The 25,346-nt window shown below is 35.5% G+C and overlaps 1 protein-coding gene across 2 annotated transcripts in view; it reads left to right on the top strand.

Annotated features, from left to right (window-relative positions):
* The window catches only part of LOC109539559 (nuclear receptor-binding protein homolog), a 72,090-nt gene that overhangs the window by 14,919 nt on the left and 31,825 nt on the right, over positions 1 to 25,346 (top strand). For both annotated transcript variants that reach the window (XM_019907374.2, XM_019907372.2), the window contains exon 2: positions 21,491 to 21,715. In XM_019907374.2, the coding sequence (XP_019762933.2) occupies positions 21,491 to 21,715 (225 nt within the window). The remainder of the gene's footprint in view (positions 1 to 21,490; positions 21,716 to 25,346) is intronic.

Genomic DNA, 25,346 nt, shown 5'->3' with positions numbered 1-25,346 from the left:
GCCGGCATACCAATTAAGAGATCAAAGTCAAAGCCAGATATTTTTGCACTTCCTCGACGTTTACCTCTAATCGTTTCATCTGTTTCGCAGTCTGCTGGTTCTGAAATAAATCAGTTTTCGACTTCCGCTTTTTAATAAAGTGCTCCCAAACTACCAAGAACCAAATATCGATTACCCGGAATATTAGTAAACAATGTGCAATTAAGAAAGCATTATAATTATGTTATCTAGTGTTCAACGCAATCTATTGTTGTTTGGTAAGTGTCTATACCAGCAAAGGCGACCCAAATCAACCAAAGTTCCACGGAATTATTTGTTAGACCTTCAGATCAACATCCCCAAATATTGACGCTCCCAACTAGTGTTTTATTTTATCTACAAATTTGCTGGTAATTTTCCTTCCATTATGGCAAAGATTTGAAGTTTCACAGCGTACAATTTATATGGAAATTCCCCGTCTGGATCAGCAGGCCATTCGTCGTAAAATTGACCCAGAATTCCCGACATAAAACTGACATTTTCATTGGGTGCTATTATCGTGCTGTTATCGGCGCCCTTAGAGCATTTTGCCCTTAGAGGAGGAATGCGTGTAATTGGGTAGTGGACTGGTATTTTATTTTATTAGCTATTAGGAAAATTGTAATGATAAAAACCACTTTTCGATCGTTGATCCCGAATTGTGATGCTTATGTATATTGTCTTGTACAGTTACATCTAATGAATTCATGCAATGGTTGCCGCTAATGAAATTTCATCCATCAATCATCAGGACTGCAAAAACGAGCAATTGGATGCGTCCATTCCAATCGATTTTTTTTAAAATTGTTTTAGATAAACGATTTTGAGTTGCACGAAATGTTGCAACAATGATTAGGTAGTTGGTTTGTAGATGTAAAGTAAATAATGGAATAGATGATAAGGAAAATTAATTAAATGCAGGTTAATTACAATAGCAAACGCTTGAGTGTGCTTTTAGCATGTTGTCCGAGGAGGAGTGTCTGATTGGCAATGACTTCATAATGATTATTGAAGCGTTATCCTGCTATTTCTCAGATATTAGTTGGAAATACCAACCAAGTAAGCAACTCGTATGCAAATATTAACCACTTAGTTTATTAACGAAATAGGAGGGATATGGACGGTGGGCACGTGTGAAATAGTAAATAGCTGATCAAATTGTTCAAGTATCAATGGCATTTATCAAATACTCCAACTGTTGTCAATTAATTCCAGAACGAAATTACAAGCACGCAGATGTAGGCAATTAGTTTTAGTTGTTTTAATCAATTTCCGGTCAATTCATTTATAAAATCAGCAAAATATTGAGAGCGGATTTTTAAATCGAAAAGAAAATTACCTTTCATTTAAACTTTCTGTAGTGGATTATTTTTTATTTATTTAGGAGTCTACGACATTCTCATACATATTTACAAAAATATGGCTAATTTACTACGACGCACTTAATAAATGCGTCGATGTATTACAAGCCAATCATAATGATAAATTATTCGAGTTTTGCCATCAGCGCCGGAATAAATCTGTGACGGTGATCTTGAAACAGTGTATTATTAACGCGTAAAATATATTGTTTATTTCATGTCAATAACGAGATTTACATAATCAGGTGCTGCAATCGGAAAGCAAACTCAAATAAATTTTTGGTTGACTGAATTAACCAGTTCAGGAAAATGCTGGTTTTTATTTTTTCATATCGTCGGTCTGCTTCCTGATTATGCTCAAATGCATCCAGTTTCTTTTTTTTAATCAAAGCTCAAGTCCCTTATTCCAGAATTTCGAAAGCTTTCCTGCCGACTGCGCCAGTTTTATTCATGAAATCGGAAGTTCTAAACAACTTCGATTTCCAAAACATTCTAATTTATTTGTTTGCGCCAACATAGAGCTASAATTGAACTTGCATCTTATTACTTGCGTAGATTTGTACTAGATATTTTGTCCTTAGATTKATTCTGSTTGTTTGCATTTGCCATATAACTATTCTACTTTGGACTTAGTATTTTTTCAAAGACATCTGCATATATTTTAAAGGCATTTTCCAGTTTTTTTCTAGGATCTTGTTGTGAAGTTCGTTGTTGCTGCCTGATAAAATTTCGAAAATGTTTGGGTTCTTTAAGTTTTAGTTTTTTTTATTAACAACTTTGCAAACTTATTTCTCGGCTAATAATATAATAAATATTTCTCGGCTAAACTTTCTCTTAATTAAAAGATTTGTTGAGTGTTAATGTTGGCTTCAGGTTTTTCAAAATGTACTCCTCTAGTTGCAATATTTTGAATAAAACAAATTCCTACCACATTACTAAGATTTTTCTTCATTCGACAAATCATCTTGATTTAATTAATTCKATATTCGATTTGGTTCATGGTTTTACAACTTCAATCTAAACTGTGTGAAATAATTGTGCAACATAAATCTTAAATAAATAAAAAACATAAATTAGGTTTGATAATTTTCAGTTCTCTCATTGCTGCGTCTTGAGTCTTTAATTTATGAAAGTATTTCTGCAGCAAAAAAAATATTTTTTTCAATTTTTGTAATCTTGGTTAATTATAACTACCAAGTGGCCAAATGTATTTATTTTTTACTGTGTCATTTGCATTTTTTGCTTCATGGTTTTCTAAAAGGTGCATTTTTCGTCTGTGAACTTCGTAAAAATAACTATTCAACTTGAAGTGTAAGATTTTCCTTTCTTGCCCATTTTGAAATCGTTGTCCAAAACAGACCCATTAGACAGAGTTTTTGTTGTGCGTATACAATTTTTCAATTTGTTACCTGAAATCGTAACCGAAACAGTTCTTTCTAAACACTACATTTTGAATTTTGGAAACTTCTTCGCCATTTAATTCAATTTTTTTGTTTTTACCCCTAATTTTGTAATCACTGCTGTAGTTTAATGTTTGCGTCCCTCACTTAGAATAAATTCAGTAAATCAAATACGTGAATATATTTTTTCAAAATTTGCTCGCCGGCGTCGATKTGTATTTTAAATTGCGKTCTTTTTGATGTAAGAAAATTGTGTGCACCGATATAATTTGATCAACTCTTTTTTTTATGACAATACTAGGTTTCTCGTAACTTTTCTTAAATGATGTATCAAGTAACACATGTGTACTTAATATCAAATTTTCAGTTTTTCTCGTTTGAAACATCTTATATTAATCAGATGTTTCTATTCGAAACATCGGCTTCAACCGGATCAAAAATCCGATTAACCAGATTCGGAACTAGTTCCTCCTTAATTAAGATTTCCTTGAAAGAAAGTCGGTCTTATTACGCGATTAACAACAATCCATTTCCAAACATTGACTTCTTCTTTTCTGGATTGTTGGATGGGGCCTTTCTTGCTCCAGAGCGGATTTTTAATGTTCAACAACGACATTTTGACGATGATTCGTCAGAAACCAGTGCATTTTCTTATGTTCATAACAAATCAATCAAGTGCCTGTGTATTGAAATAAAAGTTAGAATAAATATTGAAAACCTAAATGTTAAAGGTCTTAGAGAAATCGAAAAAGAGAAGGCGTTTTTCTTTAGTTGATCAGCTGATTGACACACTTTTTCCTTTTAAAAGTGGCCCTAATTTTAATAGATTTTTTAAATTCCCATTTGGTTGCACATACACTTTTCTCGTATCTAATCATTTTTCACCGAAAATTTCCGCAATGGCAACCTTTTGAGTATTCAATGAATGTACGTTTTTATTGCATTCGCTTTATTCTGATAAGATTGTGAAGATAATCCTACCGGTTATTTTTGGTTTGGATGCTACCGGGAGAAAATGTGAAAGGAAATGTTTCTAGATACTGTATGGTTTTTTTTGCGGAAGACTCGAATATATGGGGAAGGAAAGATCGTGCTGGGTCCAATTCTAGGACCTCCTTTTCGGTAGCTGTTTGCGATTTTTCAGAATAGTAAGATTCCAAATTTCCTACTGGGATCCCATTAATCTTCGTGTGTCTAGGAATTGTTGGAAAGCACTATTTTAGAAAAATTGGCCGATAAGTCGTCAGGAAATCCGTTGGCTGGCGCGTATTTAACCAGAGATAAACGTATTGCTGAATGAACTCACCAAGATAATAGAAATAATAACAACAATAATCATATTGTTGGTTGTGGTTTTATTGTATGTTCAAAACCGATTTTATGATTCCCTGACAACTGCGTATTGCCAGGGAATGTTCTATTTTAAAATAATTTACAGATATGAAGAGCTGTTGATAGACTTTCGATTATAATGGGAAATGGATCCTAATTCGCGCCCATCCGACAAGACACTTGGTCTGAAAATGAGACGACGTGGGGCGTGGGCGACCAGTCAGTTTCTATTTCGATCATTGGCGTAATTTATGGCCACGTTCATTCATAAATCGATTTGAAACCTGTCTTGTGTAGGTATAATTTATTGGCCGTCCCCGCTTTTTCCGGGTACTATACTAGTGCGGATTTTATTAAATATCACTATCACTTTCATGGGCGCAGCTGTGACAATGAAGGCTTAATTTTCCACATCGTTTTTTCGTTTCTGCCCATTCCTGCAGGCCTGCAGTTTCTATTTTCGAACTGGCATTTGTCTGCCTCTCTTGGTTTCTTCTTGCTGATGTCTGCCACTAAGTAGACAAACTTGTTCAATGTGTGCACACTATCAAGTTACACCACAAGGCAACGTTTCACGTGTTTCTAGAAATGTGAACATTAGCAATTTGCGGCTTCGTCTTGACGCCTGAAATAGCCGGCAAGCATTTCCGAATCTATTTTGATAGGCTGCCTTCTTGGAATCGGATGCTTTACTTGCAATCGTCACCAAGAACGGAGTCACTGCCTGGTCATCTTCATGGTTTAGGGTTTCCAGCAAGTTTCTATTGGATTTTGAAACATTTCAATTCTCCTCACTGATTTTAAATTGAAAATGCCAGTTAAAATTTAAAAAGTTGCATTTAAAGTCATTGGCATGAGGACAGGTTCTGTTTCCAAAGCTCAGTTAGTGTGTTTTCTAGAATGTAAAACAATTACTTGGAGTTTTAGGGCAATATTGAGATTTCTCAGTTTACATTAGGAATGTCCTGCAGTTTAAAAACATTTAAACACGGAAACGGGCGTTAGCTTGGCCAGATCTTCCTTACACGTTGTTGTAATCATTTTTGTTCTGACGATCAAACCAATTTAAGTTCGTTTTCCAATAAAAGTTTGACAAACTTTCGTTTCAATTTGCGGCATGCATGAGTGCGACTGCAGACACATTTTGCAACTCGTAGTTTTTACCTTAATAACGATTAAAACGGAGGCTACAAGTAGCAACAATCGTTAATAATGCAAATTTGTTTTTGTACCATTATCCTGTTTGACATCTGCATCCGCGGTTTCACTGTATATTGAGGCTTAATGCTTATGGCGAAATATCTTCGGCCCAATTTCGGGTGAACAGTGAGTAAATGCAGTGTGTTGGATGGCGGTGGTTGAAAATACAATAATCCCAAGTAGTTTTAATTGTTTAGAAGAAAATGGTCCGTTAAATGTTTGCAAATGCGCTTTAGGCCTGCTAGTGTCTTAATCCGCCTCTGGCTTCTTGGTCTGATAATGGAAGAAAATAGTAAACATTGTTACAACAGATTGGTACTCTATTAATAATTCTTATAAGTCGAAAGAGTTGGTTCAATATCAAGAATAATAAAAACGTGCAAAGAAAGTGGAAGGCGTACCTCCAAAAGAGCTTTTTTTCAATTCTACGTGAAATATAACTTTGTAAATCAGCGGAAAACCTCGTATAGTCGCCTTCAGTTAGAAGTACCTGAGAAAAAAATCCGTTAACTGTTGAAGTGAAATCATACAAATTAAGAATAACTGGCCAATAACTATTAAAATGCTTCTCAGGTTTTTTTTTTATTGTCATGGATTAGTAACGCCACTGCCCGAATTTGATGCTCACATTTGTCAGCGATTCCACTCATTTAAGATGCGTTTAAAAATAGCGAAAATTTTCGAAAATTCCGTCGCCTCCCAGGAATGCCGGGATTCAACTTCAAACGTTTTATTCCTGCACAAGATGGATCGCTGGCCATTAACAAGCCCACAAATCTCTTGGATAATCTTCGCCATTTCCCATTTCTGCAGTTCGCGCAAAGGTCATCTAAATTTAGCTGAGGAAGACAATCTAATGCAATTTGGGAAAATTGTTGGCCTTGCTGGATGCATTGATGCTAATTTTATGTAGAAATTTTCAAAAATGTTGCTGGTTTTCAACTTATCAGTTCAGTTATTTGTGCTTCATCAGGGGTGATTGTTGAGTTGTGTTTTAACTATCCTTTCTGCTACTGTTAGCTTTTGATCAGTTGGGCATTTGGAAACTAAAGCAGGCTTTAGCGTATTCGTTCTGCTGTTTTTGTTTAGATCACTTTTAGAGTGAATCTTTTAAATAAATCATCTGATTCATGTTGTTTTGATAACTCAACTAGGAAATTTGAACGCGGTTATCGTTAACTTCTTGAAAGTGATATTGAAAAAAGTTTTTTTGGCCCAATTTATGTTTTTATGCTGATAATAAACCCAATTTTCGGCTATCAAAAAGCAACTAGTCCACGGTACTGATCACATCGTTTGTTCTAATAAAAAAATCCTTGGAAATTCCCGATAAATCGTTAAAAGCAGGAACTTGGCTCACTACAATAGCAGTTTGCACCTTTATTACACGTCTTGCTCTCGTTGTCTGTTCAAACAATTACAATAACTTGATTCTCAATTCGATGCCGAATTTTGGGCTGAAAAGTAACAAACCAACCAAGTTGTTTATAAAACATACATATGTATTACGTTGGCTTACATAAAACGTGTTTATTTTATTAACCGGAATTGTTTACTGTGCTAGATGAATCAGTCACCAAACGGTTTTTTAAACCTGGAATTATTTAGACTTTTTGGCCCACAGATGTATTCGTTTTCCATTGATTCTAAACTGGAATATAAAATACCAAACTTTGTGGTACTTAATCACTTTTTTATACAAATCATCTAAGATGCTCATTATTTAATTTTCAAAAGTATCTAAGGCTGTTGCAATGCTTATTATAATTCACCCCTAATGTGATTTATCCAGTAGCTTCTTCAGTCAAAATTTTTAGAAAGTTAACCGTCAGTAATTCTTATTATGCCTACCATCTACCTGTAATCTCACAGTAAGAGTTTTCACTAAACTATTCAATCTTTCATCTAACCACTTCTTATTGTATTTGTGTGGGTCTTTTCCATTTTCCTTCTGCTTCTTTTTTTACCTTATCGCACCAAGAGCTACTGACCTTAAAACTGTTCACAACGAGATGATTGGGTCTGATGCAGAACGAACTTTAAGGTTGCCAGGTTTTTCAAAAGGTCTTCGTTTATAAATCTCAAAATTCTAAAGATGCACTGTTCTTTGAACAAATAAACAGATTTTCAGACCAGAACTGACTAATTCACTTATGCTCTTGAAATGTTTACGGTTTATTCCAAACAATGGAACTTGAAACCCTTATTCGGATGTATGACAACGTTAACTTCGATCTTTTTGCATTTGCCCCTCAAATGCTAGTGTTAAAGCTTTTGTTTGAGTGTTTTTCTCCGAAAAACTGACTTTCTAAACAGTTCTATGACGATTTCTCGAATCTTATATCCTATCAAAACCGTCTGCTCAAATGAGGCATTTCACATCTAGTAATCATTACTTATTTAATTACAGTTGACTCAAATAAATATGTTCAGTTGTTGGAAGACACGTTATTTATTTACAGGACGATAAATGGGTCGTTATAGAATCTCGTTTCTGGGAATAATTACTTATATCTTAATCTATATGGATTTTTAATCGATATTTGGAAAAATGTGGTGGAATAACAAAGGAACATTTAATGGATAATTAATGTGTGTATATGGGAAGAAGGCACGTAAATCATTATGTGACTTAGTGCAAGTCACCCGGATTTTTTCTTAAATTGTCCGTGCTATCTGGGATTCTATGCAATGTTGCGTTTGGCAGGCAAGGCTAATAAACTCGAAGATTACTATTATTATTATTTGAGCTAAAAATAACGTTGCGTTATGAACTAAATTCATGATAACTGCTAAAGTAGATAATGGGCTGTGATAATGCGTTGAATGGGCGACAGTCCGATGCTTACGTCTTATCGTGCTATAAATAATTTTCTTGGTTTTATTTGGGGGAATTTTTCAATTGGAACCAAAAAAAACTGTTAATTTTAAGCCACGAGCTCTTTTGAGTAGATAAGATTGTCACTGTGGGGAGGAGAAAATTGAAGAATAAGCTTCCATCGCATGGAAGAATTGATGACTGGGTGGATTGGGTAAAATCGTCAATTTTTAAACAATTTGTGGATGAATTGTTACTGGGTGAAGTAGGATTATCATTATCATTTCAATTCAGTCAATTTTTTTATATAAAAGTGGCATGTTGGACTTGGTCAAAACCGCGATTTTTTAAACCAAACTTTAATGTGTTTTATTTTTACAAATCAATTGAAATTAGCGCTAGAAAAGTATCCAAATTGCTTTGCTGTTCTAGCATGTATTTTATAGGTAGAAGATTTAAGTCTTCGGCTTGTGGACTTGTAGTTATAGGAAAGCGATGCTTTGTTCTTTCTTCACTTTACATCTTCCTCATCATCATGATCGGTGTTTTCTTATTTTTGTGAAAACATTATAAGCAGTCACCAATCCTTTATAAGCAGGAATAATGCTGAAATACGGTAAAAGTGAATTATCCGGTTAATAGAGAAAGTTTGGTCTATTCATATTACAATAACCATCCGAATCCAACTCAGCTGGATGATTTTGCAAGCATGTAATTGATGTATGTATTTAGATGACATGTTATTCGAGTTTGATGAAAAAATTTCCATCTGACCCTCAGATTCCAGACAGGAAGCTATGGGATTAATTTGAAACCTTCTTATCAGTTTGAGAATAATTTATGTCTTTCTTGTAAACATTTTAGTACGGCAATTTAATTTCCAAATTCTCTAGAAAATATTGTCTTTATTGTATATTTCTGTAATTATTGCTTGTAATATTATTTTGTGAATGTGAAAAGAACAGTTTGCTGAATTAAATCTTGCCTATTTTAACGAAAATAATCAGTTGTATTTATCGGTATTTTTGTGGATGTACGTGTGACATTTATTGGTCATGTTGCATTTGGCTACTCAATTTAGCATATCATTAATCTTCATGCCATTGTCACCGAAAATATCGGTTTGAAATCATTGCTTATCATTGAAATCGAATTTCGGGGAAAATCGTACGGGGACCAGTTCCTCTATTTTTAGGCAATGGATCTTTGACGCATATAAGTTTAATTAAATCAGAATTTAAATGGGGAAATGAGGTGGGTTTTAGTCGCGAAAAAAAGTCACAAGTCGTATTTATAGCTGTTTCGCTTTGTTGATGCATAGCGAGATGCAGGAGTGTAAATTATGCTCCACACAAGGATATAGAAACTTAAAATAAATGAATGTTTCTTGGTGAGAGATTTGGATTTTTTCTAGATCGATATGCGCATCTTGTGGCCTTTCCCTGACAACAAGCGAAACGCAATATTTGCCTTATAAATCTTTCGATGTGGGTTTTGCACTGGGCGGCATTCCATGCGGAATAGGACGTAATTTCATTCGGAATAGTAGCTTAGATAGTTGCAAAATCGATTTGCAATCAAGTCAGTTCAAGGTTCTGAACGGCAAATGTCACGTTCAAGGGCAGGAAAAGGTCCATGCAGTTAAGAAATTTATTTTCGGTCAACCGAATGTTCTAAGGGCGATTGTCCAGCGAAACTAATATCAATCTTTCCTTTTTTCAGGTAAGCATCCCAGATCTACGACAACGGATTTCGAAGGAATGTTAAGTTCCAACAGCTTAACAGTATCCAGGTATCGTTAGTGTGAATAACACATTTTTTGCTCATTAATCATCGGCATTTGAAAATACCTTGAATTTAAATTGGGTCTCAGGCTTTTGATAGCCGAGGACTTTAAGATAAAACTGGTGGCGTTTGGTGGGATTCATTAGCGGCATATTGATACAGTTGAAAGAGCAAACATACTGAAAACGATGCAAATCAGCATCTAAATTCCGTTTTTTTTTTATCTTTTTCATCAGTGTTACGTAGTAAGTCATGGACGTTATAATGCAGGTTCGGGAGTATGCCAAAAATCCGGTCGTTTTACGTTTTGGCAACGGTTGTCTCGTAAATAATACTATTTATCAGGGACGAACAAGTTCTGCTTTGTCGCAGTACTTAAAAGAAATTAGTTTGCAATCCGATCACGGCTGTGGGATGCAAGCGGGATTTTAAGGTTTTGGGCCCCCCTTTCCCATTGAAAATGCAACTATTATTTGCATGTAGAGCTTCTAGAAACCAGGAGCCAAACACAACCTTTTCTCTTTATCTCCACACCCTTTTCTGGTAAGCTGCAGAAGAATAATGCTGTTTCAAAAGCCCCAATGTAATCAGTTTCGTTCAATAAATGATATTTGCATAAAAGCCCTTTGTAACCGTTTATGTTATCGCAAGCCGATACCATTCGGCCAGCGAATGATAGCCGCGCTTTATTTATGAATGAACGGTAATGTTAATTATATTGCCGTCGTAAACTGTGTACGTCGAATGTAATTCTGATTAACGTGCAATCAATCAAACATGGGCGTAGGCGCCGGCTTGCAATCGGACCAGATCCGTCCCATGATCCGACTAATCAAAATTAAGTTGCTCACTAAGTCCTTGACAGTTGACAGTTTGACGTTAATTGAGGATTGATTATGATGTGACTGCTGTGTATTTGTCATTTGTCAACGGAAGAGGAAAGACGTTTTTTTGACGCTTAGTATCGACCAATCAAATCAAATGTCTAGTAATTGTTTTATTTAAGCGACAAATTTCATTCTCTCTCTAAACTGGTCAGCACAGCGGATAACTACGTTTAGCGGATGCTTTGCAGTGTTTACACCGTGAAGTATTCGCCGCATACCGCAAAATCGAAACAACAATATTCTGTCAGTTTCACTTGCATCAAGCCGACCTTGGATAAATAGCTCGGTAGTGATATTTTTGCATGAAAAAAATGGGGTTTCACATATAATTGCCTCATTTCAATCTATGGTTGGACTGTTGGGTGGCGCCTCGTTTAAGGAGATTGGATTCTGTTGGCAACCGTTTTTGCGCGATTTGGATAATTTTATGACTTATTATATAAGAAATGCGAAATTTTGTTTTGCGTTTGTTGTTTATGTGGTCGCAAAAGAAATATGGAAAATTCGTTGGAAGGTTTGAGTTTTACGCTCCGTTTCAAAAATGGTACTTACTTGGAGAGTCTTAACACTCGTTTGAATCAAATCAATTGATTGATCATTTGAATCAATCAATTGATTTGATATAATCAATCATTGATCGTTTGAATCAATCGACAATTTTTACATTTTTCACATAAATTCGACATTGCTTACAATTTGAATTATTAGGTTTTCAGTTAAAGTTATGAATTGCTAAGTTAATATTTAAAAACGTTTTCTTGATCCCCTGGTGGAAAGTACCTACATACTTTTGCCACTGTTTTCAGTGGCAAAAGCTTCACTTTTACCCCCTATCACTTCCCCCTTCACTTTTACCCCTTTCAGTTTTTTTTCCGGTGTGGAAAGTAATTACTTTCGCCACACATGCTGACAGCTTGACTTGTTACTGACTATTTTGACAACATTTTCAAAACCTTATACTTTTCCCAGCTAGTTTCCACCGAGATCAAGAAAATATCTCTGAAGAGATCATAGTATACATACAGTACGCAAGACGAAGTCGAAGGCCCGCCGCTGTGTGCATGACGCCCTCGACTTTGCCTCGGGCGCTCTAAATTCTACACCGACGACTGTCTTAAACGTTTGTCAGAATGTACAAAGTGCTGTTGTTTTGGTGCAGTTTTCTTTTATCACTTTTAACTTTCTGTGTCGTGCGCCACTGCAGTCTAACGACGTTTTCATAAATTCCTTGTTCAATTTAGAAACTTTCTTGTCTCTTTCGTATCTGTCAACGTTTTTGAATTATAATTAAAATTTATATTTTTGAAAAATAATAATATTGTGTAATTTTGCAAGTATGCAGTCGCAGAAGTTTATTACTTAGCACAAATAAAAAAACCAAACAAAAACAAACTATTTTTTTGTATAACACAAAGTGTTTGTGTTATATCTGTTTAACTTTTTTGCCTATGTTCTGATGTGCCATTGGCTTTGTCCATAAAATATATTTTTAATTTTATGTGGCAGTAAAACATACTTTGATTAGATTTGATTTGACCCTGTTGAGCCCGAAAACGCGGCGCTTTTAGCATGTATTTCTGAAACGAAATTGCATGTTTTACCACTGTTTCCACTGTTAAAAATTGGTTCAGATGTCTTCATGAAGGAAGAACGGTCTCATTGACGAACTTGCATAATTTTATATATGGAAAGTATTAATCTTCTAAAAATTACCGTAGTTGGATTTATAAGCAATTTTGACTTTGCTGATTTACACGATGCTCAAATATATTTTTTCTTGTTCGATTCAATACGCATGGAGATATTTGGTCGAAATTTTGTAGATATCAAAAGTTAAAAAAGGGAAGTAATATTTCCTTTACAATGGATTGTTTTAGAAATATTACTACAGTATACGTTACATTTTTTAAAACTATAAAACCCTGTATATTATAATTGATCAATTGAGGCAATACTTATCAAGACATTTTTTTTAAAATGATTTGATTCCTATCGGTTGTCAAAGTCAGAGTCATGAAAAGCGTACTCCACCTTGTATAGCAAAAGTATTAATTACGTGGCCAAAATAATGAGCCCAAAGCACCTTGTTCAGCACTAATTATCTCTTTTGTTCCTTCCTAATATCAGTAATGCTATGGAAGAAATGCAACATTAAATCCATAGGCAGCCTACTAGTTTGTTCCTCTTGTACTTCATAGCCACTGTTTGCCAGATGGCAGTTTGACATACCCGTGAGAGTTCTTACAGTTTGACTGATGTCTGACAAGTTTGTAGTTCAAAATTGTACGTCTACGGCAGCTCGTTGCCAGTCAAAAATTCCAGCAATGAATGAACGATTACTATTAATTCGTAGTTTTGTTACAACGGGTTCAATGATTGTATATAATTAAAGTAATTTGATAGCTATTGGCTTGACAAGTCTGTCAATTGACACCAAAATTTTGGAGCAGTTTGATTATTGGACGACTGTCAAGTCTCGTGGAGCGCAGTATGTCAATCGTTGAAAGTGACAATTCTAAAAAATAAACGCTTAGACAAGTAAAGAAAACTGACAGCTGGCGTGTGTCAATTGCCATAGACTGATTGTGGATGCAGCCATCGTACGACGATTGTTAAAGTGTTTCGACTACGTTAATTAGCAGCCAAATACAGTGCCATATTCACGTCATACGGTGTATAAATTGTTATCAATCCATTTGTATTCATAACCAATTTGGCCTAAAGCCAGAAGCGCCAACTGGCCGATTATCGTGACAGAACCGTCCTTGAAACGGCCGACCTTTACATTGAACATACATAAGTACGTAGACAAGTTCTGCTTGTCGAGAAAAAAAACCTCGGAACTGAATGGCCATGAAAACGCCATCTAAAAGTTAACCGACTGCGAATCTGCTTGGCAAAAATAGAATTTTTTCGGTCATAGTTTCGGTCGCGTCGTTGGAGGTTGCCATCCAACTAGATACATGTTGGCCGATCCTTTTTACTTTCCTTCCACTCCAATCCGTATTCTGAATGCTGAAATCATTGCTAAAGTTGACGTTAGATTGCTGCAGCATTCATGACATATATGACGTATTGTAGACAAGTGACAGATGTCACTCTATGTTTGTTGGCAAATTTGCACGTCATCTTTTTAAAATATTTTTCAGCCAATCGTTTTCAAATAATAAATATTGTTTTTTGTCCATTATTTTATTGGGTTACTAAAAATTAATAATGTAAATGTTTATCGGGTTATCTTCGAATTCGAGCCAGTGACCAGGCGTGAACTTGTTTGGAATTGTTAAATTTCTATACCAGTGTTAAAAAGTGCATGAGTATTATTATCATAGATAATGAATTCCGTTATAGCCAACAAAGTGCTTTTATCAGCAGGAAGAATTTCGTGTATTTAATCTCTGGTAATGACTAGGTTCGCTTTGTTCTACGTCTCGCTCTTCGATAAATTTTCAGTAATTTTTCCCGAATTTAAAATTATTTCCAGCAGTTTTGTAGTCGTTAAACTCATGCGTCACAGCCACTTAAGATGTATTTTCTAAAACCATTCAATGCTCGTGGTTTATTGGCAACTATTTGGCAATCACTAGGCACGAGTGGTCATGAATATTTATTGATTTCGATAATTTTTAGTAATTTATTCGTCGTTTGCCACATAAATTACTGGAAAAATTGCTTCGTGAAAAAAGTGGAAAGTTTAGAGGAGAATAATTAGCTGGTCTAAAGCAGTGCGGCGTTTGCTTGGCATATTAATGAAAGACACTAATAATTGATTTGGTCCATTCCTTTTGCGGTCTAGACGGTCAATAGACGATTAAAAAGCATGTTATAGTCCAACTATTACATCGCCATTATAATCGAGAAAATAATTGGAGCGTATGCGGTATTACTTTCAGAATGGTAATGAGGTTGCAAGCGGCTCATACATTGCAGTCGAAGATTTATAGTGCCGGTTGCTTCAATTTTCAAGCACAAAACGTTCTACTAGATATATTGCTAGCTTCGTTCCTCTGATAGATTAATAGTTTTCGTTTAAGATAATTTTGTTTGTTTCTTCGTTTTAGTCTTCTAGCCGCTTTGAATGGGAAAGGCAATCCTTTCTGTACCTGAACGTACGCAGATTTGTTCGCCTTTAAAGTCGTCCGAGCCATTAATTATCATTCAAATTACTGAAAGTTTTGCCAAGATTTGCCGGCTAATTTGTTTCCATTTCATATTTGGCGTATTAACCGACAGAAACACATAAGTAGTAAACAAAACCATCTGTTTTTATGTGTCAATTTTATAAATAATCGTCTTTCATGAACGCACACTGGAAAAATGCCGGGAAATATGAAGATGGCGCCTACAACACAGCTGATTTGTTGGTTAGGTCATAATTGGGCTGTCTCGAGGTTTTCAATTAGCAAATTATGTAATCTAGTCAATTATCTCCATTGTGTGATCTATCAAGGACCGAGTTTAATTAAAAATTTGAAACAGCAACATTGAATAGGAGGTTTTTTGCTATTGATAATGTCTCTTGAAGTTGTTGACAAAACGTCGCGTAGAATGCTGGATTTGGATGCTATATAATATTTCATGTTATGATAATAGCGGTTTTTTTTTTGATGTCCGATGGTTCAAGAGTACAGTTATTCGACGCACCAATGCAAAAACCACGTCTCAAAAGCGTTAGAGGCAATTAAGTCCATTAAAACCAGTCGTACAAATCGTTAACACAAAAAATTTATTCCTAATTATGAAACATTTATTAATTAGTTCTAAAAATAGAGTTCTTTTATAGTGGAATTAATATGGCGGTTCGGCTAAGCCAGTAAATTTCCTTTATTTCGAGGCTGGATTGTTGTTGAATGGCCAAGAGTTACCGGTGCGTTTGATGGTAATATCCATTCATTTGGGTTTTGCTAGAAGGGAGCCACATTTTTCGAATTTCCGATCGATTACTGATTTTCCAAGGTTTAAGTTGGTTGTTTTCATTTCTCTTTCAGTTTAAGCGAAGTTCTGATGACGAAAAGAGCCTTGATAGCAATCAAGGCTTTTTTCGTCATCAGTCTATTTTGTTGCTTATCTTCTTCGTTAACAAAAGGAATTAATACATTTAGTAATTTCCGATATATTACTGACATTCCACAAACCAGCTAAATCTGGGTAAAAACGGTATTAGTATTTTTTCAAGTCATTGTTTTACTCAGAGGCGTAACGCTTGCAAATTGCATGTTTTACATTTGACAAATTTATTGTTGACGTTTATTGGGTGTCACTTTGACACACAACAACAGCTGTTTTGACAGCTTCGGAGATATATGTCGAAATTGAAACTAATTAACGCGTGATCGGGTGAACCATTTGACAGATATTGTAGCTAAATATGTCGAGGGTATTTAGAAATTTAAGTTTATTTTGTCATTTATTTGCGAGATTTATTTAAAGCCCCATTCTTGCTTTTTTGCTATTGATGTTTACCACTGTTGCGTATTTGCGTTTTATGGTCTATTGAATCTTTTGGCTGATGTTTCAGCGCTGCTCATTTCACTATCCAGGTCGTGGCCTACTCCCAAAGAGCTTATTTTTTTTATGAGGAGTCCACAGATTTTCCTAAATGAGAGGTTGTTTCCATTACTGTGCTTATATCTTGAGGTAGTTCGTTTGTTTTTGTTTTGAATTGGAAAATCTTGTAGCGGTTTTATTCCCGCCCTCCTGTACAGTTTACTTGTCTTCCCATTTTATGTTTAAAGCCGTCATTCTCCTAGAGAAATTCATGTCATGACCCCCCTCGTGCTGGGTTTATGTCGACTAACGTCGTAATTATGACAGATTTGCTGTTGACATTCATTAGGTGTCACTTTGACACTGAAACGATTTTGACGGCTACCGAAATATGTCACAATTAATGGTGCGGTCGCAATAAATCGCTGAGCAGAATTGTGGTGAAATTGTTCGTAACGATGAAAGTGCCTTCGAAAAAATCTCGATTTACTTCTCCTTTGTGCGTGTCGTGCCAATAACAGTAATTAGTTGCGAGTCTATCATTACGTCGCCGTGTAGCCGGTAAACACTGACAACGCTAGGTCAATGTCAGCTGGACGGCCTTTTATAAAAATAAACAAGAAAAAAAAATGTTTTAGTTGACACTGGCTATTTTCGATAGGCAAAATGAAATGAAAAAGGTTGAAAAGGCGAGGTGAAAAAAATTAGACACAAGAACAAACCGTGGGGGGATTTAGCGACTAATTTCAGCTATTTCCTGTGGGAATCTATAAATAGACCTTTTTTATTAGTCTATTTTGTATGATTAATCTTTTTCGTCTAATATCTTCTTTATTACTGCCAGATATTCTACAGGGTTTCGTTTGCTAATTTTTGCTATTGCTGCTAATAAAAGACAGAAATGGGCAGTTGTCATATTCTAGAAAGGCAATTAAATCTTTGAATTTTAAAATTGAAAAAATGGAACCATTTGTTACTCGAGCAGACCCCAAGTAACGCATCCCGAGTCGAAAACGATATGTAATTAGTAACGCATACTCCAAAATAATTAAAAATCCACTGAGATTTTCAGTCTAAATTTAAATTTAGATATCTTTTTCTAAGGAATCGTGATCGCGAGTCAGTTTTACCCTCGCTAGACTAAATAAGTAAGGGTGGTTGAAATAGGGAAAATGGGGCCGATGTCCTGTCACTCACTCGTCGATAAGGACTCCCGAGTAATCTTAACATGCACAACTGGCCTGAAGACGTTTAGAAAAGCACGTAGGCCTAGTGAATGTTTTTAGTTGGGAGCGAGGCAGATGACATGGATGGAGGTTTGACAATGCAGTCAGTATTCAGAGAAAACGTTCTAGATTTTTCCGAGGGAAATTGGATTCTCGTGTTTTCACAGGGTTATCCATTAGCTCAAGAATACAATTTTTTTTACAATGTTCCCCGTCGTCACATTGTTTGTTTGGAAATAACTAGTATTTATTGTATAAATGAGAGTTTTCAATTTGCATTTTTAGCAATGAAACATTTCGTTTCCCAAGGAAATACATATTTCCATTAATACCTACAGTTGGAAGCAAGTCGATCTAGTCTAGTGCTTTACACTTTCGGCTCCGTCTATGCACTTACGCTATACGTACGACATTTATTGTTTTAAATTCTTGACATCATCCAACCTGCTAGAGATGCATTTTTAGTAATTTTTTTGCCCAAAAACTGCAATTAGGAGTGTGTGAAAAGTTTTCTGGATGCAGTCAAGTCCGGATATTGTGAACTTCAAAAATGGCCACAAAGTAGTTCACTATATCCAAAAATACGATCAGTTTTTTATTCAATTATGGCTTAAGAACACATTAGGAAAAAACATACTAATTAATGTTTTATGTACACCCGTACATACTTGCTTAGATATAGACTACTTAAGGTGGTCGAATATTTTAGTCTGTACATGAAAAAGCTAATATTATTATACGTTTCAAAGTAAAAAAACCATTCCAAACTTTTTCTTGGAACCTGGCGTGATGGGAAAAAGTGCAAGTATCGTTGTACTGTTTTTGATTGACCGGAACATCCTGATCAAAGTGTTTTTTCGAAATTCCACTGAAAAAGTCCCTTATTGAGCTTTTCGTTAGCCAATTTTAGAATTGTATTGCAATTGACATTAATGTTATTGTGCAATGATCAAATTTATTTTCTCCTTTTCCTTGTTTAGCCCCATTTTGTACTTTTTAAATTATATCATACTCGTCCTTATCTGTTTTAGCACTGATTCGTATGTTTTATTTTGCAATTTGCCATTTTTTTGCTCCTTAACTAAAGGTTTTATGGCCCTACTCCCGTACTCCCAACTGTAGTTTTTTTAGAGTAAAATGAAGGCAATTTCTTTTGCTTATAGGGCGCGAACATTTTTCGTCCATATGGTTTGGTTGTTCCCCAGCACGAGTGATTCATAGGAATCTGGGTGCATACAAGTCAGTCTAGCTGCCCATTCATGGAATGCATCAGACTACATAAACATGATTGTCGCTGTTGTTGCATTTAAAGGTTGTTTGATGCTTTGGTTATTCTACAGCCAGGCTGAATGATGCATCAATGCGAATTAGCTCAATACTTCCAGCGCAAAAGATGATGAATATTCACGACCTTTTGTTGCACTAATACAAACCCACTTATCTATGTATACAAAATTAGTGGTAATTAATTGATGTTTATTGTTGCTAGTATCAATAAACACCAATTGCTTCCGATGCCTTGATAAATACTATTTTACTGATGCAATCTCGCCTTTTCTTACCGAATGGGGTTTTGTTCTACACTTTTTCGATTTTTCGTTTGTTTTTTTAAGCAAATATTTTAGTAATTAATTTGTTTTTCATATTCAGTCTATGCTAGTGAGGTGTTGCTTGTTGTTACTGCAGTTTCACAATATTGTGGCTTATTTAACGAAGCATTGCGATATTGTAGCACGATTTACATTAATAGCACTCCTTGTTACTGTGTAAAATGCAAGAGAGGAGATGGTTAAAGGGCATGCATCTGGTTGAGCGAAAAAGGCAATAATTACTAATCTCAAGCCGCAATGCGAACTAGTTTCGCAATGAACCAAACATTGATTCGTCTATTGCTTAAATAAAAGGAGTTTATTTCAAAGTCCAAAAGCATGTTTTTAGTTAGTAGCTTTGGGCGCTTGAGTCTAATGGATTATCTGAAGTGTCTGCAAAGGGTCACTTTCGTTTTGCCCAAATCGATTGAATAAATGCGGATTTGGTTTTTATCGTCTTTTTAAACACAAAAGTATCCCTGTGGATTTTTTTCACCTTTTTTGGTTTGGGAATTTCCGAAGTCCTTTGTATTAATAAGGTTGTGCTTATAGGAGTAAAAAATATTAGAAGCATTTCAAAAGAAACAAACATTTTTCGTGTGGAAATTTTTCTTCATGTTTTACGCTTCTAAATTTCCAAGAATAATGCTTCAATAAATGTCATGAATTTGTCGGAGTTTTTATATAAATTAGAATGATCCGTTGAATGCGAGTGTTTCGGGAATACGGAAAAAATGAATTTTGTGAAAAGCTAAAATATTTGCCAAATAAATTTGAATAGGCAACAATGTTTTCGATTCGCACCTGCAAAGGACGTCTTCCTCATTAACATTACGTAAATACCTGTTGCTTCATGCATGAATCAACAAAGGTAACAGGTGAAGCTAATGGTCATATTTCGAAGAAAAAGAATGAGTGCAAATAATTTGATCAATGGAACTGCAAGAACTAGATGTTTTCAAATTTCGTTTTTATTTCAATTTAAAGTGCAAATATAGAACATAATCCTGTTTCTATACCGGTGAAAAATATGTAATTTTTTGATCTGCATTTAAATTGGCCGGTCTGCTTGATTCTGGATAAGTATCGATATGAATACGCTATTTAAACTCCATTTCAGTGCTGCCTGAATCGAAAAATAGTTTCATTTTATTTGTGTTTTGCCCAGTTGTGCGGCATTAATTAGCTATGAAATCACAATAGAAGAAAAACGTGTTTGAATTCTCACAAGAGAATTTCAAACTTTTTGTATTCTAACAAACGGTTTGAGTGAAAAATATTCAATTTAACTGACTGCGATTGTTTCTCAGTCATTAATTTTTTCCTGACTGAATATAACATATTTCTGCACCAACTTTCAGTCTTAACGTTAGCAAAAACGTCCAAATAACCTCGCAAATTGGGCAAAATTATTGTTTTTCGTTAAACATTAGTCAAGAGTTTTAACCTTTGGTACTACGATGGTAAACACTATATCTGCGCACTTTTAAAATCAATTCGTAAAAAATCAACGTCGATAATATCGGGGATTTATGACATGCTAAACGATATAGTCGATTTCACTATGGATTATTAGGCAATTAAAGCGAACAAAACGACAATGACCCAAATATTGTTCCAAAACAAACAGAACTATTGTAGATGGTTCCAGCAGGTATTTGAGGTAAACGGTAAAAATAAACGTACTCAGGTGACGATAGATTTCTACTCAAGGTAATAAAGTTTCGAAATCCTCCGTGGATTTGTCACGTATCATTAGAATTAAAAATAGTCGCAATATGCAATTTGCCCGCTTTGATTTCCCCCTTTTTTGACCAGTACTGAAGTCATTTGTTTCACAATTGGCACTGCGTTAATTCCTTCCAAAATGAACGAAACTGCATGTTTTACATTAGCGTCAAATATATTTAGTCATCATTTAGTCGTTTGTCCGGCTTGAATGAAAGTTCCGTTTCATTGTACTCTTTCTACAGGATCGTTAGTTAACTGCTTGAGGTGTTTTATCGATTATCTATCACCCAATTTTTCATAGACCGCAATAGATCCCAAAGAGAAACCCATTGTTCAATTCGTCGTAACAAGGCCTTGTTGCAATGGAAAGTTGCCATGAAGCGGGCAAAAATGCATTATGGGATATTGTATGCATATGCAATTAAAGGCAAATAGTGTGGGCTAGGTGCACTTTCTTCAATGTTCACTTCTATGTACCCAGGGAATTATCGCCTTTCATTCAGGTGTGCTAGAGTGCAGTCTAACGAGGTGCACTACCATATCGTGCTTTCTTTTATTCCGGTTCTCTCCATATCAAACTAATAGCATCGCGGGCAACTTGATGTATTATGTATTTATCGTCTGTTTAACATGTTTTTTTTTGGTTTGTCAAACAGGTTGAGCAGCGTGACGTGCCTGGCATCGACTGCGCCTTCCTGGCAATGGACATGGAAGAGGGCGTGGAGGTAGTATGGAACGAGGTCCAGTTCTCCGAGCGAAAGAACTTCAAGAACCAGGAGGAGAAGATCCAGATGGTGTTTGAGAACCTCACGCAGCTGGATCATCCCAATATCGTTAAATTCCATCGGTACTGGACCGACACCCATAATGACAAACCTAGGGTAAGTGGAGTCATTGAGCCTCTAATAATTTCTCGTCGGCCCAAGATTTAGCCAATTTATAATTTGACTAAGAGCTCAAAATACTTTACCAAGTACACATGTTCGGAAAGAAATGTACACATGTTACTTGAGAAGAAAGTTGACAAAAATGTGTTTGTCAAGCAGGAAATGTGGAGAAATTATCCTAATTACCAACTATGAAATATATGGAAAAGAGAAAATAACCGTACGATACGTTTATACGCTGCTGATGATTAATAGAAAGATAAATTTGCATTTCAATACTTTTCTCTAGTACAGGGAAAAGAACGAAAACAGTGATAGTCTTCGATATTGAATCACTGATGTTCCAGTCAATTAAACAACTTTTTTCCGAGTCTTACTCTGCTCTAAACTAAAGCACCCGAAAAAATTTGGCAGCAATGGCGTTAAAAATAACTTTGCAGTGCAGAAATCTATTGGTCTTAGTTCAGCTAAATTTTCCGAACATTCGCCTTTTCGTCAAGATCAAATTGATTTGGCGCTACATCAATTTATTTTCTTCCGCCATATCGTCTTTATTTTCGCGTTTTTACTGTCCTTTCGTAAGTCTGAACACCTACAGAAGGTAATGAGATTAACGAATTTGCCGTTAATCAATTAAAACAAATTAAATAAAATTTAATTTGTTTCGTGGTATATTTATGTGCGATTAGCAGCGTTTTTCCTTAATTTCGTTGCTCATCTGATTCTGTGAAGTTTTAATATTAGTGTTGTGCATAGTTGATTATGAATAATGCGCATAATTAATAATTGTTTCTTTCAAGCGAACGGTAAAATGTGTTGATAATATCTTAAATGATTAATAATGAGTCATGCACAAAATTTATCGTATTTAAAAAGTGTCCCAGACGAGATGCTTAAATGCGGAGGGAAAAAATTATCAATTGAAATATTGGCCTTATTTGAAAAGTTCATAGAAGAACAGAAAATACCAAGCGAATGGAAGAACAATATAATAATACCCATTTTCAGAAGAGACAGAAAGCACTCTCAGAAAGCTATCGTGGTAGCGCTCTTACCCTACTTGATAGCGCTCTCAAAGCATTCGCAAAGGCTATTTTGGGGAAAATCACCAAAACGATACGAATAAGGGAAGAACAACAAAGCTTGCTAACAAACAGATCCAAATAGATGCAATATTCATAGTCAAGCAAATATCTGAAAAATACCTAGAATTCATTAAACCCGCATACCATGTGTTTCATCAATATGACTAAAGCTTTCGTCAGAGTGCGCTAAAAAAATACCCTGGAAATAATGAGAACAAAAGGGCTAATGATGGCAGACTGCTTAATGGAATACAAGACATAAATTGTCCATGCAGAACAAAAAGCAGAGTAGGACACATTGCTACGGAAGATATACACTTAAACATGGGAATTAGATAGGAAGACTCACTCCCTGATGAACTGAATATGCTCATCAATACCGAGAAGACTAAATGTTTCGTAATATCAAGGGAACCGATAAGATGGAAGTTGGAAATCGAAAGAACGATCATCGCACAAGTAAACCATTACAAATATTTGGGAGCAGATAAATAAGCCATGGAAATCTACCTCTCGAAGTAAGAGAGCAAACAATGAAAGCGGCTCGAATTTCGGGATGTTTGAGAGACATTATTTGGCTTAATGGCTAATGGAAATATTATAGACGGCAGTAAAACCTATAATAGCATATGCAAAAGAAACAAGACCAGATACAAGCAGAACTCTGCAAGTGATGAGAACAGTTGAAATGAAGACTTTAAGGAGTAAACAAGGCGAAACTCTATACGATAGAGCACGAAGTGAGAACATCAGAATACAATGCGGGATTCAGAACATTCTGGAACAAATATGTAGGAACGAACGGACGACTCGTCGAAAACGCAAAAATGAGCAATCCAGTGGGCCAAGGAGACCAGAAAATACTGGAGGACGTGTTGGAAATGAACAGGCAATAGGCTACTAATATGTATCCATATTAGAAACAAAGAAGAAAAGTGTCTTGAATTAGATTTTTCATTGAATATGACACAGGGACGCTATCAAATTTTTCTATTTCTTCCGAAAACGATTTTTAGAAAATCCTTAATCGATTGAACGAGAACTTTTAAAGAGCCCAATGAAATTAAATAGAGAAATTGTGATGCTTACAGACAGAAACTTTTTGTTGCTGTTTTGCATCCTAATTTCGRTACAATAACTTTTTTTAAACTTAAATAAAAAAATTAAGACAGTTTAAGAGTTATTGTGTTGTCAAGTAATGAAAATCAGTACTAAAAGATGTCAAGACGTTGATCTTAAGACCAATAAGATCCTCTATTTTACTTCATTTTATATAAAATTAATGCACAATGWTTCTTTCGGGGACATTTAATKTTTGGTCAAAAACCAACAAGWAATRTTTTATTGCTTAGACCGCGAAAAATACGTTATGTAGCATCTTTTTTTTTCTAAAAATTATTGTTTTTTTTAATTTTTAAGTTTAATTTTGAATAAACCTTGATATGTTATATCGTTGGAATGGACATTTAATTTTTTTTCTGGATTTTATTTGTTTTTTTTTATTGCAATTGAGCTTGTTAATTATCAAATGCTTAAGAATTTTCATCTGATCAAGGAACGTTAAATTAGTGATTCCCCTAATTCGATTTTCTACAGATTAAATTGMATTTCAAGCACGCATTCGAAAACYGAAGGKAAAATAATTTAATTCATCAAAGTAATCAATCTAATCAGCATGTTAGCTTCGCTTCGGCGACGACACCAGCAAAATACTACAATATCAGATCCGATGCCCAATACGATGCGAATGCTCAAATTAATCAACGTTACGAGTTCTTGTACGGTGAATATGTAGTTGCTTTTTCATCATCTGGGTTTTCCGCCCAAGTTTTTCTTCCTGGGATCGTTCTGTTCTCCTGATCACCGTCTGTCCATCGGGACGCCTTAAATTCCGGAACGTTTGGTGTGTGGACTGCTCCGAACAAACAAGGTGACGACGACGACGACGACGTGATACTACTGGTATTAGTCAGAAACCGTCGAGCTTTTATGCGGTCCTGATAAGTGAGACTTAAGTTACGTATGTAAAACGTGCTTTTAAGCTCTACTTAGTTAAGCTCGGCTTAACTAGTTTTTGGCGCCGAGGAGAATGAAATGGGAAGGTGAATGCCGCCCACTAATCCATCCGTCCAGCTCTGTCCTCCTGTTGCTTCAGTCGACTAAATTCGAACGATCGAGTTCGGGAATTCGCTGAACCGACGACTGTCGTCGTTGTCGTCCTCTAATCTGCCGATATGCGAACAACAATCGAAAATGGAAGGGAACAAACAACACCGCACGGAAACATGGCTTGGTGATATGGAGCGGACGGGACAGACTTTCCCTGGTAATTTGCTGGCCGCCTGGTACGGCAGACGTTTTCGTTGAATTTCATATGATCGACACGTTACGGCGTGAACAAAATGAAACAAACGATCCCACCCAACTACCAACCACCCGGACGGAGCCCGAGGAGATTAAATAGACTGTAGTCTACTGCACTTTCTGCTCTCCTTATACCTGAATTCGCGTTTGTTCGGGTTTAAGTAACTTTGCTCGAT

This window comes from Dendroctonus ponderosae, unplaced genomic scaffold (assembly GCF_020466585.1).
Source record: "Dendroctonus ponderosae isolate FM_Combo_2020 unplaced genomic scaffold, Dpon_F_20191213v2 Dpon_F_20191213_5, whole genome shotgun sequence".
Lineage (NCBI taxonomy): Eukaryota > Metazoa > Arthropoda > Insecta > Coleoptera > Curculionidae > Dendroctonus > Dendroctonus ponderosae.
Note: the sequence above shows the minus strand (reverse complement) of the source record. Positions and strands in the feature narration are given on the sequence as shown.